Below are 18,409 nucleotides of genomic sequence, written 5' to 3' on the forward strand. Positions count from 1 at the left end.
ATATATATATATATATATATATATATATATAATATACAAGTGGAACACAAACCTAGACAGCATCTTAAAAAGCAGAGACATCACTTTCCGAACAAAGGTCCGTATAGTTAAAGCTATGGTTTTCCCGTAGTGATGTATGTAAGTGAGAGCTGGACCATAAAGAAGGCTGATCGCCAAAGATTTGATGCTTTTGAATTATGTTGCTGGAGGAGACTCTTGAGAGTCCCATGGACTGAAAGAAGATCAAACCTATCCATTCTTAAGGAAATCAGCCCTCAGTGCTCACTGGAAGGACAGATCCTGAAGCTGAGGCTCCAATATTTTGGCCACCTAATGAGAAGAGAAGACTCCCTGGAAAAGACCCTGATGTTGGGAAAGATGGAGGGCACAAGGAGAAGGGGACGACAGAGGACGAGATGGTTGGACGGTGTTCTCGAAGCTACCAGCATGAGTTTGAACAAACTGTGGGAGGCAATGGAAGACAGGAGTGCCTGGCGTGCTCTGGTCCATGGGGTCATGAAGAGTCGGACACGACTAAACAACTAAACAACAACAACAGATTGTCATTTTTCAGAGGTCCCCCTGGGCTTAAATTTGGAATGGTGGTCTTTAGAAGTCTAAGTATGCCCACATTAAAGTTGTTGTATTTCTCTTTTTGACACCCCCTTTCTCTCTGTCTTTCAATCCCTTCTCCCCTTTTATCTCATTATGTCACACCTGATTGCTCTCTCTCTCCCTCTCCCTCTTTGACACCCCTTTTCTTTCTGACACCTCCTTCTCTCTCCCAAATGGCTCACTCGCAGAGAGCTCTTGATATTAGGCTGAAGGTCACACACAGATCTCTGGCAGCAGGTTGCCCATCTCTGCATTAGGATGTCAAACACAGAGATCGAATATTCAGGAGACATGCAGCAAATGTAATATTGGACCCAAAGCTGTCCATGTGCTCTTGGAAAAGTTATCCAACGTAGAGGGAAAGCTTTGTGGGATAAAGGCAAGCTCATTGGTAGGGCACACGACTTTGTATGTTCTTGGGCTTCCAAAGGCATCTTAGTTGGTGCCAGTTGGAAACAAAAGTTCTGGATTATGAGGATGTTGGTCTCTTCTAGCAAGACACACATTAAATCCTTATTACTTTATGTTCATTGTGGAACATCTTCTACTTGGACACATGCCAGTGTTCAGATCCAAGCATACTATTGTTGTTTTCCTGTTGGATGCAACTCTTTCCAGATGAAAATTAACCTCCAGTACAATGGCTGAAAATCTCGATCAAGGGCTACAAGGTCTTCCCAGTTTGTTTGCACATTCATTCAGAGGTGCCCATCTTTCAGCGCCTTGATTAAGGCTATTCACAATCCTGGAAAAGTAGCTGAATGTCTGTGGTTCTGCTATGTTCCTTGAATGCAGCTTTGCAGAAAATTCAACGCTGAGTTTTTATTTCAGTGCCTTTCTGACTTTGCTTCCTTCTATTATGCCAAAAGGAACATTGATGGTAAGAGATGCATCTCTCTTTCTGTCTGCGCAGCGTTGCCAAAAGGCACTTCTGTTTATGTCTTATAACTATGACCAATATTTCATGGACACCACAAATGTTCATAATGCAGCCAGACGCTAGAGAGGAAATTTCTTTACGCTGTTGAAGAGGGTTTATTAAAGTACATTTTTTTGGATTGAGGCATCCAAAATAAATAATCATTTATCTGAAGGCAGCCAAATTCTATGAATGGCCAAAAACTTTGGACGCACCACCAAGGAAATTCTTGCTAATATAGAGCTCAAAGCATAATAAAGTACTTGTGAATTTGGCAGTCTCCCAGCCCCACAGCCAAAATCTTTGCCGGCGGCAACAGCGGAAAGCAAATCCATATAAAGGAAAACCTTCTCCAAGTCTTTTCAGTAGTGCTGAACCTAAAATGGGGGGGGGAGAGATTTTATGGAAATATGTGCCAAAATCTAACCATCTTCTTTTTGAGCTGCACATACACTCCAGTTTCATCTAGAAGCAATGGAGGCTAAATACTTGTTTTTTTCTACCATAGTTATACGCAGTCTAGATGTATTACTTTTTTTGCTCTGAAAACGCTTCCTAGAATTAGAGAAAATTGTAGAGCTTGAAGGAACCCCAAGGGCCATCTGGTCCCACCTCCTGCAATGCTGGCATTGCAGTTCTTGAGAAACCCGTTTCGTTGCAAAAATAAAAGCACACTGTAGAGGAGTCTGCATCACCCGGCAGCGGGTCCATTTGAAAACAGATGTAAGCAGTCCCAGCAATAGGGGCTGTATCCACACCTGCCCATTGACATATCCCTTGAGGTTAGCAAGATCTACAATCAATCTAGCTTGAAAGCACTATGTTGAGGACAAGTACTAGGAATTCTGGATTGGGGCAGGTGTGCCATTGCATTTTGCACTACAGACAGGTTGGTGTGCATGCAGCCTTTTGGTCACTTTTCAGAGATAATTGCAAAATAACTTTAAAAACAGAGTGCTAGAATAATCCCTGGCTGACTAGGATCACTCATGTAGTGAGCTTCATTCATCACCTGGTGCCTTTATGCAGTCTTGCAGATTCCTAGGTGGTATTAATCACACCAACATGATCGCAGTTTCTCCACTGTATCTTGACGCTGCATTCAGGGCTTCCCCCAAAAAATGTGCCCTAGCAAACCCACCAATGTGTAAAACTGACCTATGGCTGGTTAAAATAACCACCACAAGGACATCAAACTTCAGGAACCTGCATCTCATAAGCAGAGATGCAGATTGATGATGGAATTGGCACAATGCATACGAGCAAATGTTCAGAATCTTCTACGCGGTTCCTAGCATAGGGCAAACAGCGTCTTGTTTTTATTTTGTGACTTTGGCTCGGTCTGGGTCAGCGGATCTTCATTATGCCTCACTTAGCTCAGCAGGGAAAGCAGGTTAAAAGAATGTGGCATCATGTGCTGAAGCTCACTCTCTGAACAGAGACATTCTTCAAGGAAAAGTGAAGGGGGGAAAGGGAGATTGAAACATGGGCATGCTCGTTACTACATTAATCGGTCTTCCCTTCCAGTCCTATGATCTATCACCATCTTTGGGCTGTTGCATCAAAACCCGGCCAGGGACACCTTGACCACAGTAGTCCATAACAGACAATCTCAAGGCTGGATTACTGCAATGTGCTCTATGTGCGGACTTGAGCCTGGTTAGCACGTTCGGCTAGTATAGTGGGCCCTCTGGAAATGAATTTAATTCATTCTGGGGGTCCGTGCACACCCCAAATAATTCGTACCCAGGGGCGCCCTTCTATGCATGCGCGCAGCACGATTGAGCGCTTTTCTGCATGCGCACGCGGCAAAACCCAGAAGTACACACTTCTGGGTTTGCCACGTTTGCAACTCGAGGATTATGTTACTCGAAGTTAACGTAACCCAAGGGTCCACTGTACAGAATACTGTGGCTAGATTGGTGGTGTGGGCAGAGTAACATCTACATGTGACACCAGAGAGAGAAAACCTAGACTGCCTTTCCATCTGGTACTGGGCTGGATGAAAGATTTTTGCGCCAGTGTGCAGAGCCCTGAATGACTTGGGCTGACCTTACCCAGGTATGGACCACCTTACTCAGTATGTCCCAACCTGATATCTGAGGAAGCACTACTGGTGGTCCCCCATAGTCTCGGGTTAACAATGCCTTCATTGTATTGGGCCCAACTCAATCCAGTTCCCTTCTACTGGGAATCAGGCAGGCACAGTCCCTACTAAGTTTCAGAGACCGTGGTGGGTGCCTAGACATTGCATTGTGGTGACTGTAACCTGGTCTTAAGGCTCCATGTGGCACCTAGTTTATATATCTGAGTTCCTAGCACTGGATATATCCAGGATTACCATATTTTTCCATGTATAAGACTCCCCCATGTATAAGACGATCCCTATTTTTTTTTAACCCAACATTAAGAAATTAAGTTGTTTAGCTTTTTTGGGCGGTGGGGGAGGTCATTTCTGCCAATTGCTCATCCGCCTGCCCGCCACTGCCAATCGTTTGCCACAGCCACTGCCAATCGCACACCTTGCCGCAGCCGCCAATTGTCTGCCCACTTGCCACAGCCACCAATCACCCGCCCAATTGCCGCAGCCACAGCCAATCATCAGTAGACCATGTCACAGCACCAATCACCCGCCCAATTGCCGCTGCCAATCTCCTGCTTGCTGCTGTCATTTATCACACATCCCCCCCCCTCTGCATTCACTATCCATGTATAAGACGACCCCCAATTTTTGCCTATTTTTAATAGCAAAAAGCATCGTCTTATACACGGAAAAATACGGTAGTCCTCCTCAGATTAGATCCACTGAAATTCATGAATCTAAGGTAGCTATGTCCATTAATTCCACTCTTACTCTGAGTAAGATAGCATTGGATACAACCCATGTCCTTAGTGGTTAGTCACACTTAACTTTCCGCTGCAGTTTTGAGACATGGTCCATGCTTTAAAGCTTTGTTTCTAAACGTTTGTGGGGGGGTTTGCCCTGGAACTTTCCCTGCAAAAATGTATTCCTTACTACTTAATCAGAACAAATGGCAATGCACAGAAAATGCAAATTGTCATCTGTTGTGCTTCAGCCTTAAACAGTGGGTTTTCATGGGGAAAGTTCTGGGACAAAAATGAGAGAGCTCAGATGCAGAGCTTTAAGGCGTTCATCTGTGCATAGGATGTGTGGGGCAAAAGGTAAGGGTGGATATGCTCTTATTTTGAACTGCAATACCTTAACAAAACAGAGTTCTGGAGAGGGGTATTCCACAATGAGCACAGATTGTATGTAACATTTTAATGGCTCCAGAACACATTAATTCCCACCCATGGAAGGCATTGTCATCCCTTACAGAACTGGTCTCCCGGAATTCCTGTCTCAAGAAAAAGCGACGAAATTACCACCCACTCTCCGTCGTCTGGCGGATGAAATAAAATATTGGGTCTTTCCAAACATAATATTATCATTCCAAGCATAATATTATCAAATTGTGCCCAAGATTGTTTCAACAGCTCTTAAAAGTGAACTCACCTGGTACCCCCATCTGTTCAGATAAAACAACATTGTGCACTTTCTTAAAAATAGGAAAGCGATTATATGCTTATGACGAAAGTTAATCCACGGAATTGCTGTGTTAACCTTTCTCTGGAGTGAATATCAATGGCCCACTATTAGTTCAGAAGAAAGGAAGAAATGGGGCTCTGTTTAATTCCCTCTATTGTTTCTTTCCCCTGTTCAAAACGATTACTGCCAGCAGTCATTCTCTCCCAAGTTAACATGTGTTTATATATATATCCTGTTTTTGAGCAGCAGAAGTCTTTACGATGTTGTGGCAAAACAATACCACAATTTGCCTCTAGAAAAAAAAAATGGCACTGAACATTAGCTTATGCAGGAATGCTGCATATATTTTCACGTACCTCTTAATAATTTGAGTTTTCCATGGGATTAAGCCTGAAGCCCTAAGCATGCAGCAGCCTAGTTCTCTGCAAATTCATCCAGAAAAGAAGTATTCTCTCCTCCTCTCATAATATTAAAACCTGAAAGTCGTCCAGTGAAGCTAAATGTGGGAAGATTAAAAACAGATACCACGATGCACCTAGTTAAACCATAGGCCAAACTGCACCACATATTTAAAACAGTATCATGACACTATAAACAGTCATGCTTTCTCCCTAAAAAGTCCTGGGTATCACAGAATCATAGAGTTGGAAGAGACCATGAGGGTCATCTAGTGCGGCCCCCTAGGCAGGCATCCCCAACCTTTGGCCCTCCAGATGTTTTGGCCTACAATTCCCATGATCCCTAGCTAACAGGACCAGTGGTCAGGGATGATGGGAATTGTAGTCCAAAACATCTGGAGGGCCAAAAGTTGGGGATGCCTGCCCCTGGGGCTTGAAACCCACAACTCTGAGAGCAAGAGTCTCATGGTTTCCTAACTGAATTTGTTAAGAGTTCTGGGAGTTGTTAGGAGACTCTTATTCCCACCATGGAGCTACGATTCAATGGAGCTTTCAATGGAAGTCTAGAAATCATAGCTCTCTAAGACAAAGCTTTTTAAGTCTCAGCTTTTTTAAACAAGCTACAGCTCCCAGAATTCTTTGGGGGAAGCCATGACTTCTTAGAGTGGTCTAATACTGCGTGAAATGTACATTGCACAATATGCTCTCTCAAGATAGAATGATGTTTTATAGATGGTACTTAACACCTGCCAAAATAGCGAAAATATATAAAACAAAAGCAAACCTGTGTTGGAGGTGCAGTAAAGCACAAGGGACACTTGTACATATCTGGTGGACCTGTGAAAAAAATCAAAAGCTTCTGGGATATAGTATATGATGAACTTTAAAAAATGTTTAAATATAACTTTGTGAAAAATACAGAAGCTCTCCTATTAGGAATAACAGACACAGGTATAACAAAAGAAGATTGGAAAATATTCCTTTATGCCACAGGTGCGGCGAGGACCCTTAATTGCCAGAAATTGGAAAAAAGGATTTGTGCCAACAAAAACAGAATGGCAGAGACAATTAGGGGTCAACCCAGACAAGAATTTCGAAAAGAATGGGGAAAATGCAGAGAATACTTTACCAAACAGTGCCCCAATATATATACCTGGACTTGTTTCGATTAATTTCTACAGGAGACTTTGTGGTTTTTTTAAGTCATAACTAGGAAAAATTGTAATAATCACATATAAAAGAAACAGTATACAAGAAGTAAATAAGGAGGCCATTTACAGGATAAAGGAAGTCTTTTATTTTTATGTTTGTTTTCTTTATGTAAGGGGATAGGAGTTTAATTTCAATAATTAAATTGTCAATGGTGGTGGGTTTGTTTGTATGTATATATGAGTTGTTGTGGACTATGCTGTAAATAAATTATTAATTTTTTAAAAAAGATAGAGTGGTGGTCATCACATTGGACAGGTTTAGGACGGGATTAGACAAATTCATGAATGGTAAGGCAATCACTGGTTACTCCTGTATCAGAGGCAATATGTCTCTGAATTCTATTTGCCAGAAAACACGAGTAGGTCTGTGCTACTGCATTCATGCTTGTGGGTTTCCCATACACATCTAGTTGGCCCCGTGAGGCAAAAATTCAAGTCTACACCAGGACTTTTAAGTTCTTAAGGAAGTTCTGCTTTATTGAAAACCCTCCCCACCCCTTAGCCTTAGTCGGAAGCAAACCCCATTCCACTCAATGGGCTTTGCTTCTGTTTGGCCATTTCCCCCCACCACTGTGTTTGAAACTGTAAGAGACACTCTCCGTTAATATACCAGGTACAGATCTTCATTTTCACCTTGCTGGGATGTCTCAACATGACAGATGCTGAGTACCTGTCACCCTGTTCCAATTCAGCGTGGGGTTTGTGGGTGGTTTTTTTTTTTTCTACTTCACCTTTCAGGATGCAACTTTATTTTCTTCCACGGCACTAATGGGGGTCATTTTTCTCCATCTAACAGGCAGACTGACTAAGACCCTGTCATGTTAAAGTGACATTTGGCTCGGTGGCTGGTGGGTCTCAAACTGACATATCCCATCCTTTCTGTCAGGGTACCAGGAAGGGTTATGTTCCCAGACAGTGTAGGAAAAATAACCAGCTTTCCCCCTGGACTCTAGCAGTGTTTAAAAAGGCGGATGTTTCATGTGTCTTTTCACCACATAGGTGGCTGACTTAAGTGGCGAGATTGGGGGGGGCGGGCGTGGAATACCTTCTCCATAGCATTAGCACAAAGCAAAGTAGCATAGCAATCCTGCACACATTTTACTTATGAGTTACTCAACACAGCAGGACTAATGTCTCAGGAAAATTGCATAGGATTGGGCTGTAAAGTGCTAGCATTACTACACTCCGTAAGAAGAGAGAAGGTTTAGCCACCATAGAAACTTAGAAAATGTCCTTTGGCTAGGGAGGCTTCCCCTGTGAATCTGTTACTGGCTTTATCAAAAACCACCTTTATCGGGCGCTGGGTCCCCCACCCTTCACTTTGAGTTGAATTAAAGGTAAGACCCAGTATCAAAGCATCCCCCCCCCTTTCAGAAATTTTGCTAGCCATCTCAGCTCCTCACAAAATTCTGACATCTTGTGTAAGACTCATGGAGAGCCTTTCAGGTCTACCAGTGTCCTAAAGAAATAAACAAGCTAAGTGGGTCAGTTGAATTATTATTCCAGCCACAATACAAATTGGGCCCACACTGACAGGGGAGCATTTTCAAGGTCCCTTTGGAAACCCCCAGTTTTGAGAGTAAAGTGTACATATCTCATTTGAAGAAATAACTGCCAAACCCAGCCAAATGGGCGGGGTATAAATAAATTATTGTTGTTGTTATTGTTATTGTTATTGTTGTTGTTGTTGTTATTATTATTATTATTATTATTATTATTATTATTATTATTAACATTTCATTAACTTCAGGGCAGTGAAGCCCCTCTTCCCCATTCAACACTCCTTGTGAGTGAAGAATGAAAGCTGAACGCTACCTTTTAGCAAGATATATCTAACCTGGATTTGCCAATTATCGCTGTCTCCCTCACTCCCTGCGCATTACCATTACAGAAGATATATGGGCAGCCCTTATTTACTTATGATTATTACAGATCATCTTAACAAACAGCTTATCAATAACCAAAGCACTGGACAAATTCATTCCCTTTTATCACTTTGTCAATAACGAGGTCAGTTCTATAACGAAAAAGGATTGCATGAAATGAAGAGATGGATCATATGTGCACAGGCAAAACCTACCCATGATTTATTGTGCCTACTTTGTTTTCTTGAAGTGAGGCTTTGAACCCCTCCCCCCAATATTAAAGAGGGACCCCCTCCAAAGAACAAAAAATAATGTTAGTTTCTTCTGAAAATTGTACAGTACAACTTTGTTATATTTGTTTGGATTGGGGGGGGGTGAGTTTAAAAATATGAGAATGCCGTGAATAAGTCTATAGAGATCTGGGTATTCCAAAATGTGATGCTTCATGAGTCAAGGCAAAGCTGACCTGCTGCTGTCACTGAGCCTGATTTGAGTCCAATCGGTTGATGGCAATCCAACATTTCTCCGATGAAAATAGCCATCCTATTTAATAATAATAATAATAGATGTTGTTACCGTATTGACCTGATTATAAACTGCACTTTCCCCCCCAAATTCCGACAGTGAAAAGTTAAAGTGCATCTTAAATGTGCAACCTTACAAAAATTGGCTTATTTGTGGGTGTGGCTTATATTTGGGGCAATACGGTATGATTATTATTACAGTTGTACCTTGGTTTTTGAACAGCTTAGTTCTCAAACGTTCTGGCTCCCGAAGGCCGCAAATCCAGAAGTGATTGTTCTGGTTTGCAAACTATTTTTGGAAGCTGAACGTCTGATGGGGCTTCTGCAGTCAATTAGTAGCCTTGCTTTGGTTTTCAAATGTTTTGGAAGTCGAACGGACTTGCAGAACGGATTTAGTTCAACTTCCAAGGTACTACTGTATCGTTATTCTATTTAAACCACATCCATTTGACTGGGTTGCCTCAGCCACTTTAGCATATATAAAAACATAATAAAACATCAAACATTTTAAAACTTCCCTATAGAGAGCTGCTTTCAGATGGCTCGGGGGTCGCTTAACTCCATACCCTCCAACAGAATATCTGATGGAAATAGGGATGTCCTAAGGAAAAGCGGGACTTTCATGGATCAAAACAGAAACTGAGGCAGCTTCTGTAAATCCGGGACTGTCCCTGGAAAATAGGGACACTTGGAGGGCCTGACATAATAAATAAATGAAATGTCCAAGAAGAGGGAGATTGCTACATGAAAGGAAAAGAATACACCTCATAATTAGATTTCTATTTCTTCTACACACAGAAACACATGTAATGAGCTTACAGTATTTATTTCCCCCCTTTTCTCCTTGAGGGGGGGAAACCTTGCCAAAGCTTGAAGTACATTTCATCAGCTCACAAACACTGGACTTTTAAAGCCTGATAAGGACGCCATATAAAAACCAAATAGGCCCTGAAGACTGTGGGATTGTACTTAACATCCTCCTATCACCATCCTCCAATTACTTGGCAAAGGGAAAGGTGCCATTCTGCAATCTCTACCTTGACTTCTGTTTGTCTTGGCCAAAAGTATTAAGTCCTCTGCATACTGAACTTCTTACAAATCATCCCCATTAGACGGTGTGTTTAACTTCCTGATATTTATCGTGGGATATGATCACACCAAAGCCGACGGGGGGAGGTTATTACTTCTTGCTGTGTGTGTGTGTGTGTGTGTGTGTGTGTGTGTTTAAGCCAGGAGTTTTGATATATTTTTCAGTTTCATCTTGGTTTCATCTCTCAACAAAGTCAACAATTGCTTTTAATATGTGCCGTTCATAGAGAAAGAACAAATCTAAAGCTTCAATGGTAAAGGTGAACCTGGTTGTGAAGCTGCACAAAACTTTCGAACTTTCAACTTTTCCCCTTTCAGTTGCATTTCACTGGTGTTGCCCATTCCTTATGGAACAACCTTGCAAAAACAGTTGTCTAATGGGATATGCATGTTACTTGCATATCTTTGACCCTTTCCCCATTAAATACTGTCTGTGTTTAAGAGAACAGCTTACCTAATTGCCCTGTGCTGCTCTGAAACATAGATTTTTATTTTTTGTATTTTAATTTCATTTGTGATATTGCTAGGATATCAGAGGCTTCTTTAAAGTATGAAATTGTATATAAATGACCAAAATGATGATCTATCTATCTATCTATCTATCGACTCACCCTATGCTCTTGATTGTAATTGTTTTAACTGATTTTAATATTTTTTTTATAAGTTGTTGTAACCTGCCCTGGAATCTCACGTTGAAGGTTGGGTAGGAAATCTAATAAACAGATAAAGGATGATAATTATTGATCGAACATTGGTCATTGATCAAGGCTGGTTCTGTGGAGTCAGGTGCTATGGAGTCAGACATCTCTACTCGCCCTGCCATTAGTTCATTTTAACCATGTTATCATCATTATATATGAACTTTCCCACACCTGGGAGTTATCACAGCTGGGCTCTTGGGTGTGGCCTCTCTCCACAGTATCTGCCTGGTGCCATAGCCCAGAGTGACAAAATGATTAATCATGGCTGTGTTTGAGGACCGTCTGGAGGGATTAGGGTGAAGAGTGCAACTCTGCATACTGGGGAGACAACAGACACTCAGCTTGGAGGTGAATGCTAGTGCAGAAAAGCATCTGATCTGCGGTTAAATATTAAGCCAGCTCCCCACCACCACCCTCTCTGTTTCATATTCAAATAACATCAAACACATCCTGATCAAACGCCTCATCTTCAGCCCATCAAAGGCCCTCGCCGGGTCTTTGAGAGCTGGCATAGTGCAAAGTGCTGAGACCATGCACACATGCCATGAAGCTTGCTGAGTGATCTTGCGGCAGCTGCCTGATAGTTGTCTATCGGGGGTGTTGTGGGGATATACAATCTGTGGTGGTTTTCTTTTGTGGGGGATGTATATCTCCCTTGGCTCCTTGGAGTACAAAACTGTTTAACCATTCCAGGACAACTTGCGCAGATTTGGCAAGCCCTTATGGTCACCCCAAGACCATCAGCCTAGAACAGGCATAGGCAAACTCGGCCCTCCAGATGTTTTTTGAGACTACAATTCCCATCATCCCTGACCACTGGTCCTGTTAGCTAGGGATGATGGGAGTTGTAGTCCCAAAACATCTGGAGGGCTGAGTTTGCCTATGCCTGGCCTAGAAGGATAAACACCTGCTGTCCATTGTGCAGTCGTCTGAGGACCTAATCATCCTTGCGGCAATTGAACGTGCTTCTTATGCATGGCAACTTCACATTGGATTCATGTGCCTAAATTAAAAATGGGTGCATGGGTGGTTATTGCATCTTAATGTGAGCTTATGGTTGGGTTCTACCCCTTCCTTCCTTCCTTCCTTCCTTCCTTCCTTCCTTCCTTCCTTCCTTCCTTTTTTTAAAGAGTGGGGGGGTATGTATCTGTCTATGCATTCCAAGGACCAATACAGGATTTTTAATTAGAGAGGAATAAGTCCCTTGACTTATTGACTCATCCTTTGCCAACCTGGTGCCATACAGATGTATTGGACTACAACTCTCATCAACCCTAGCCAACACAGAGAGATCACCCATATATTTCTGGACCAGTGGGGACCAAGACCCCATTGGCCAATGTCAGGGACGCACCCAGCAGAGAGGAGTCTCCAGAAGAAAAGGAATTTGCTGAACCTGAGTCTCCACCTCCAGAGGAAATCAACAGACCTGGGTTTCTCATGTTTGTTGACTTCAGTAGGTCTACTCTGAGTAGGCCTAGCACTTGGTGCAACCCATTATCTGTCTTCAGGCTTAATTCTATTGGAAAGATTTTGGAAAAGGAAAGAAAAACTCTCGATGCCATATGCAATCTTGAGCACAGCAAAACAGCAGTTTGGCCAAATAGATTCCGTAACTATATATCCAATATATTCATCCATATATCCATCCATTTTGCATGCCTGTGTGCTTTAATTTCACACACACACACATGAACGCGCACGCACACACACACACACACTCACACACGAAATAACCATTTATCCAAGCACATGGGATGAATGGATAATATTACTATTTACATAAGCTCATTGTGATCCGTCCGGGGAATGTAATCAAATTAGGGCTAAGCACAGATGGCGCATGCCAACTTGTAAACTGTTTTTGAAAAAGATTCACATGGCGTCTCCTGACATGTTTGGTTGTAGAAAGTGGGGAGGAGTTGCACAAACCCCAATGCGCCAGCAACAAAACCTCTCCCATCTCCCAACTCCAGGAAGGAAAATCTAGGGACAGGATTCCTTCCCCACCGCTGCCAGCCCTAGAGCAACTGCTAATGCAAAGCTGTCCTTCAGCAGTGGCTGCTGAAATGTTGTTATGCTTGTATGATAGAGCGCATGTGTGTGTGTGTGTGTGTGTGTGTGTGTGTGTGTGTTCAAACTCCTTTGGAAATTTTTATTTGTCTCTATGTTCATCCAGGAACAAGGAGTGGATTTTTGCGGGAGTTGTCAATGCTGGGATAAAGGGTAGCATTCTGCTCAGTCCTGCTCAGAGGAAACACACTTAAATTAATGAACCTAAATTAGCCATGTCCACTAACACCATTGGGTCTGTTCTATGTAGGACTGTGCTGAATACCACTCAGAATTTTTCAAATTTGATATTTCACATCTTGGGGACTTTCTCTTCAGTTCTTCATTGGCAGTTCCATTGTGGTCTTGGTCTCTCTATCAGCAAATGTTGCATTGTTTGGAGCTTCTAAGTTTAGAGAAAAGGGGAGTAATAGGTGATATGATTGGTACATATAAAATGACACATGGCATGGAGACAGAAATAATCTCTCTCTCTCTCTCTCTGAAATTCAGTCTGGTGGTTCACATTTTAATGCAAAACTACCTAATTAGTACTACCTGAAATGATTTGCAAGCTGAAACACAGCCATCCTTCAAAATGTCATGGGGCATTTACCTAACCAAGTAACTGGATATATCAGGGGGGAAGTGTGTATGAAAATGCATTTGATTGCAAAAATAACACACCAAAAATGCATTGCATTGGGGAAATTTGCTTGCAAACTTGTGCATACGGTGGTACCTCGGGTTACAGACACTTCAGGTTACAGAAGCTTCAGGTTACAGACTCTGCTAACCCAGAAATAGTACCCCGGGTTAAGAACTTTGCTTCAGGATGAGAACAGAAATCGTGCAATGGCAGCAGTGGGAGGCCCCATTAGCTAAAGTGGCACCTCAGATTAAGAACAGTTTCAGGTTAAGAATGGACCTGCAGAATGAATTAAGTTCTTAACCCGAGGTACCACTGTATTAGGAAGTAGAATGCTAATGAATTTCCAGGAGGAGTTTTTCTGCAATGCAAATGTATGCAGAAAAGTGGAGAACTGAATTAAGATTGGGGGAGCGGGTGAGAAACTGATATTGACAGTTTCGTACATTCCTGGTTCTCAGACAATATGGATGCTTGCCCCTTCAGCCTAGTGGGAACTCCAAAGAGAGACTCATTCAGGATCAAAATTGGCTTTGTTATCTTAGTGTATATTGCGCTAGGTAGCTAAATCCTCCTTTAGACTGTAAATTTCCGTATATCCTGATTGGGCTGACAAGCTGAGTGTGGGCTGCTGGCCTTGCCCAGAAGGACTGTCCTTTCCCTTTAAAACCCCAGCTCGGTTCTGCTCCATCGAACCAGCCCCGTCTGCTCGCATTGGGGCATGCAAAACTATTTAGCATGCAGCCTGGAGTGCTGATTTTCCCCCGACAAACTTTGCTTTGTTCCTCCGGCGCTCACCTTTCGCTCCTGTTTGCTTTTCGCAGCTTTCCAAAACCACAATTTTTGGTGTCTATTAAAAGAAACGTAAAACATCGGAGGGGTTAGAAAACCCTTCATATTTAAAATCTGACACTTTGTTGTCACAGCTGAGCTCGGGGAAAAGCCCTGCCAACATATTTGAACTTAGGAAATTGGGTGGCCTTACCCAGGCCGGGTCATGCAAACACAGAGATGGAGCCAGACCCACTCAGCTGGCACATTTATTGGGCAGAACGTGTAGGACTTCTGTAGCTCACAGTTCCACCCTGGAAAACGGGGGTGGGAGAGAGAGACAGAGAGAGAGAGAGAGAGAGAGAGAGAGAGAGAGAGAGAGAAGAAATAGCTGGAGTAGTCTGTGAGTTCCAAATTAGCTACTACGACTCCAGAAAGACATCTTGGAACCATTGCAGGAGCTTCCCAGAAAACAGCTGTGCAAATGTGTCCAAAAGGAAAGAGAATATTGAGGGTTATTAGGGAAGGAACAGAAAGAAAGAAAAATACAGCGAATATATTTAGGTCTGAAATCCTGACGATGATAATGAGTGATTACTGTTAATATTAAGAAACCAGGGAAATGTCTACACGTGGGCCCTGTGTATGGCAATGATCTATAGGATAGGAGGGGCACAGGGATCCGTGTTGGTGGAGGCTGGACCACCCATGATTAGGTGTAGGGAGTAGATTTGCTCCACCACAACTTTTCCGTTGATTGAAGACCTTTATCGGCCCCATGGAAATAAATGGCAGACATTTATGTGCAAGAGAGTAAGTAAATAGATGTCTGAAGGGCGCTGTGAAAGCATGAAAGGGTTGTAGCCATTGCTAGTCCAATTCAGAGTAGACCCTTTTGAGTTAATAGACACGGCTAACTTAGGTTCATTAATTTACATGGGTTTGTTCTGAGGAGAACTTAGTTGGATGCAACCCGAGTTCTGCTGGATCAGGCCAGTGTGCCATCTAAACTAACATACTTTTTTGGGTTTCCCACAAACATCTGCTTGGCCACTGTGAGAACAGGATACTCAACTAATTGTTCCTGGTCCAAAGGGCTCTTATGTTCTTGTCGGGTTCTCACATTACCCAGCCAGAGGCTGATGGGAAGTCTGTAAGGAGGGTCTGAGGAGAGCAGCACTGTCCCTACCTGTGATTCCCTGAAACTGGTATTCAGAGGCATGATTCCTCCAGGTAGGACACAGCCATCATAATTGGCAGCCATTGATAGCCTCAACGAACTTGTCTAATTCTCCTTCAACGCCAGCCAAGTTGGGACCCAACACTACTTCTCTTAGATATGTGCTGCTGTGTGCAGAAGCATTTTCTTTTGTCTGCCATAAATCTCTAGGCATTCAGCTTCACAGAATGTCCTGAGTTCTAGTATAGGGAGGAGAGGTAAACTTTCTCCACAATCACAGCACCGTGTATAATTTTGCCCACCTCCGCCAGGCCTTCTCTTACTCACCTTTCCCTACACTAAAAACAGACAAACAACCAGCAAACCCCCAATGTTGTGACCTATCTTCATAAGAGAGTTGCTCCAACCTCTTGATCATTTTTGGCTATCCCTTTCTGAACCTTTCCCCAGCTCTTCAATATCCCTTTTAGAGGCAAAGCAACTAGAATGGACACATTATTCCAAGTGCACCATCCCCAGTGAAGGGAGTTTAAATAGCACCACAGTTAGTGGGCAAAGAACAGGTTTTGCCTCAAATGGCTGTTGCCTGTTTCTTTTCTCCAGTTGTGACAATCAAATCTGCTCCTAACTGCATGGGTTCAGTATGTGGCAGTGAGGGTGCGTGTGGAACTGTTGGCTCTGTACAGATTCCCCATGTCACCAAACTGTAGGTGGCTGCTTTTCAGTGAAGAACCATGAGACTCTGGACCGACTTCACCCATCCATATTCACCATTGGATCCACCTGGACCAATGAAGTACAGTGGTATCTTGGGTTAAGAACTTAATTCGTTCTGGAGGTCCGTTTCCATTCTTAACCTGAAACTGTTCTTAACCTGAGGTACTACTTTAGCCACTGCCACCGTGCCGCCGCCGCACAATTTCTGTTCTCATCCTGAAGCAAAGTTCTTAACCCAAGGTAGTATTTTTGGGTTAGTGGAGTCTGTAACCTGAAGTGTCTGTAACCTAAAGCGTCTGTAACCCGAGGTACCACTGTAGTATAAAGGGCTTCCTGTTCTTTCCTGAAGCAACATGGGTTTGTCTCTGACAAAACTCTCCTGAGAGTGGACCTGTGGAAAGCAGTGAATCTAAGTTAGTCATGTCCATTAACGTCGGTCGGTCTCCTCTGAGTAGGAATAGCATTGGATATGATCCATAGTCATACTGAGCTCTGCCATGATTCTGCATGCTTGCAGCACATCTCTGGTGCCCTGACCTTTTTTGCAAGCAATCAATTGGGATAGTTCATATTTGCCCATCACCTGTTTAGTTTATCACAACATCCCTGTTGTGCTTATAAACAAATAATCCTTCCCGCAATCCCCCAAGTTCCAAGCATATTGTCATTCCTGTGTTGATAGGAAAGAGTATGAGAATGAGGGGCTTTCTGAAGACCACTTGGTAGGTCATGGCAGAGGTGAAAATCAAGCTTGGGACAGGAGTCTTTAAGCAACAAACTGCATGCATGTATATACCATGAGAGAGATAACACGCTAGTTGACATGTTCATATTGTTCTGCTTATCCCCTTAACGAGGGTGCTTTTGAGTGGAGTGATTTATTTATTTTTTAGTGTGCATTTTAGATTGATGTAGAAATTGAATGGAATGGACTGCAGTGGGAGGGGAACATATGTCAAATGAGAATTAGATTGATTCCCCCATCCCTGGAATTCTCTATTCAGTTTGAATGCCTGGTTTTACCCTCCTTGCATTCCATCTAGAGACTGGGGAGGAATCCAATTCGGTTTGCATTTAAAAGTGAAGCGCTATGCAAACTGAAACACAGCCATCTTTGAACTTGGCCCTTCTCTGAATTTTGTAATGCGGTTCTCTAGCCAAGCAATGGCTGCAGAAACACACACACATATATATGTTATGGTAAAGCGTGCAAATGAATGCCTATATTAATGAAGATAATATACAAAACAGTGTTGCATGTTAGGAGAAATGGTTTTGCCAAAAAAAAAAACCCCATTTACACCAGGCAAAACTTCACACAATGAAAATGCGTATATTAAGAGAAAATGTGGAAATGTGGAAAACAGAACTTAAGTTATGAAAAACAAGATACCCAAACTGACAGATTCACCCATTCCTAGTGCCATCGCTGTATGCAAATCATTGTATGCTTGTTTCCCAGTCTAAAATCATACTTTTACTTGTATTATTTCAATATGATTTGCATTGTCTCACTGCTCCCCAGATCTGCCAAGTGACCTTTGTTTTTGTTTTGCTTTCAGCAAATGCTTACGGATCCTGAGACAGCTTTGCAAGCTGGCTGCATTAAAAAGGTAGGAGAGAGAAAAAATGCCTTTTGATCTTGTCCAAGTTGTGCAACTTCTGTATTTGGTTATGACGGGACCTAGACTGCTTCCTTGTTCCAGGGGTGAGGAAGTGGGTGTGATATATGTCTCCTGAATATCCACCTAAATTTGTTGATTTGCATATTGTCGTTTGCATATTGGAACAGGAATGCCCTTCTTATTGTGCGGGGGGTTCCGTTTATGTCTAGTTTGTGGGCTCAGCATGATTTTCAGGTAGGATGTAGGCTTCAGTTCTGGGTCAAGCAGGACAAAAGTTCAGAAATCCTCTGTGGCACTGAAAATAAAATTGTTTGTTATAAATAGGTTTTGAGTCCACTCTGTGGAAGCGAATGCGTTGCCTAAAATTTTCATCTCTCGGAACTCTTAGAAACCATGTGGTCAGCTATACATGCTGGAAGGGGACTGTTGTGATGTTAACATATGAGAGTGCTGGAGGTGAAACAGTTAAACAGGTTACCCAATCAGAACCCAGGAGGTGGAGTCAGAGGGACTATAAAACCAGCTCTGGGAGGGGCAAAGGGA

General features: G+C 42.7%; 1 protein-coding gene across 6 annotated transcripts in view; it reads left to right on the plus strand.

Moving 5' to 3' along the window:
- Nucleotides 1-18,409, plus strand: part of PRDM16 (PR/SET domain 16) — a 440,541-nt gene that overhangs the window by 225,037 nt on the left and 197,095 nt on the right. For all 6 annotated transcript variants that reach the window (XM_083752460.1, XM_083752461.1, XM_083752463.1 and 3 more), the window contains exon 3: nucleotides 17,804-17,854. In XM_083752460.1, coding sequence (XP_083608586.1) covers nucleotides 17,804-17,854 — 51 coding nt within the window. The remainder of the gene's footprint in view (nucleotides 1-17,803; nucleotides 17,855-18,409) is intronic.

The sequence above is a fragment of the Podarcis gaigeae genome, assembly GCF_964106915.1.
Source record: "Podarcis gaigeae genome assembly, chromosome: 8".
Lineage (NCBI taxonomy): Eukaryota > Metazoa > Chordata > Lepidosauria > Squamata > Lacertidae > Podarcis > Podarcis gaigeae.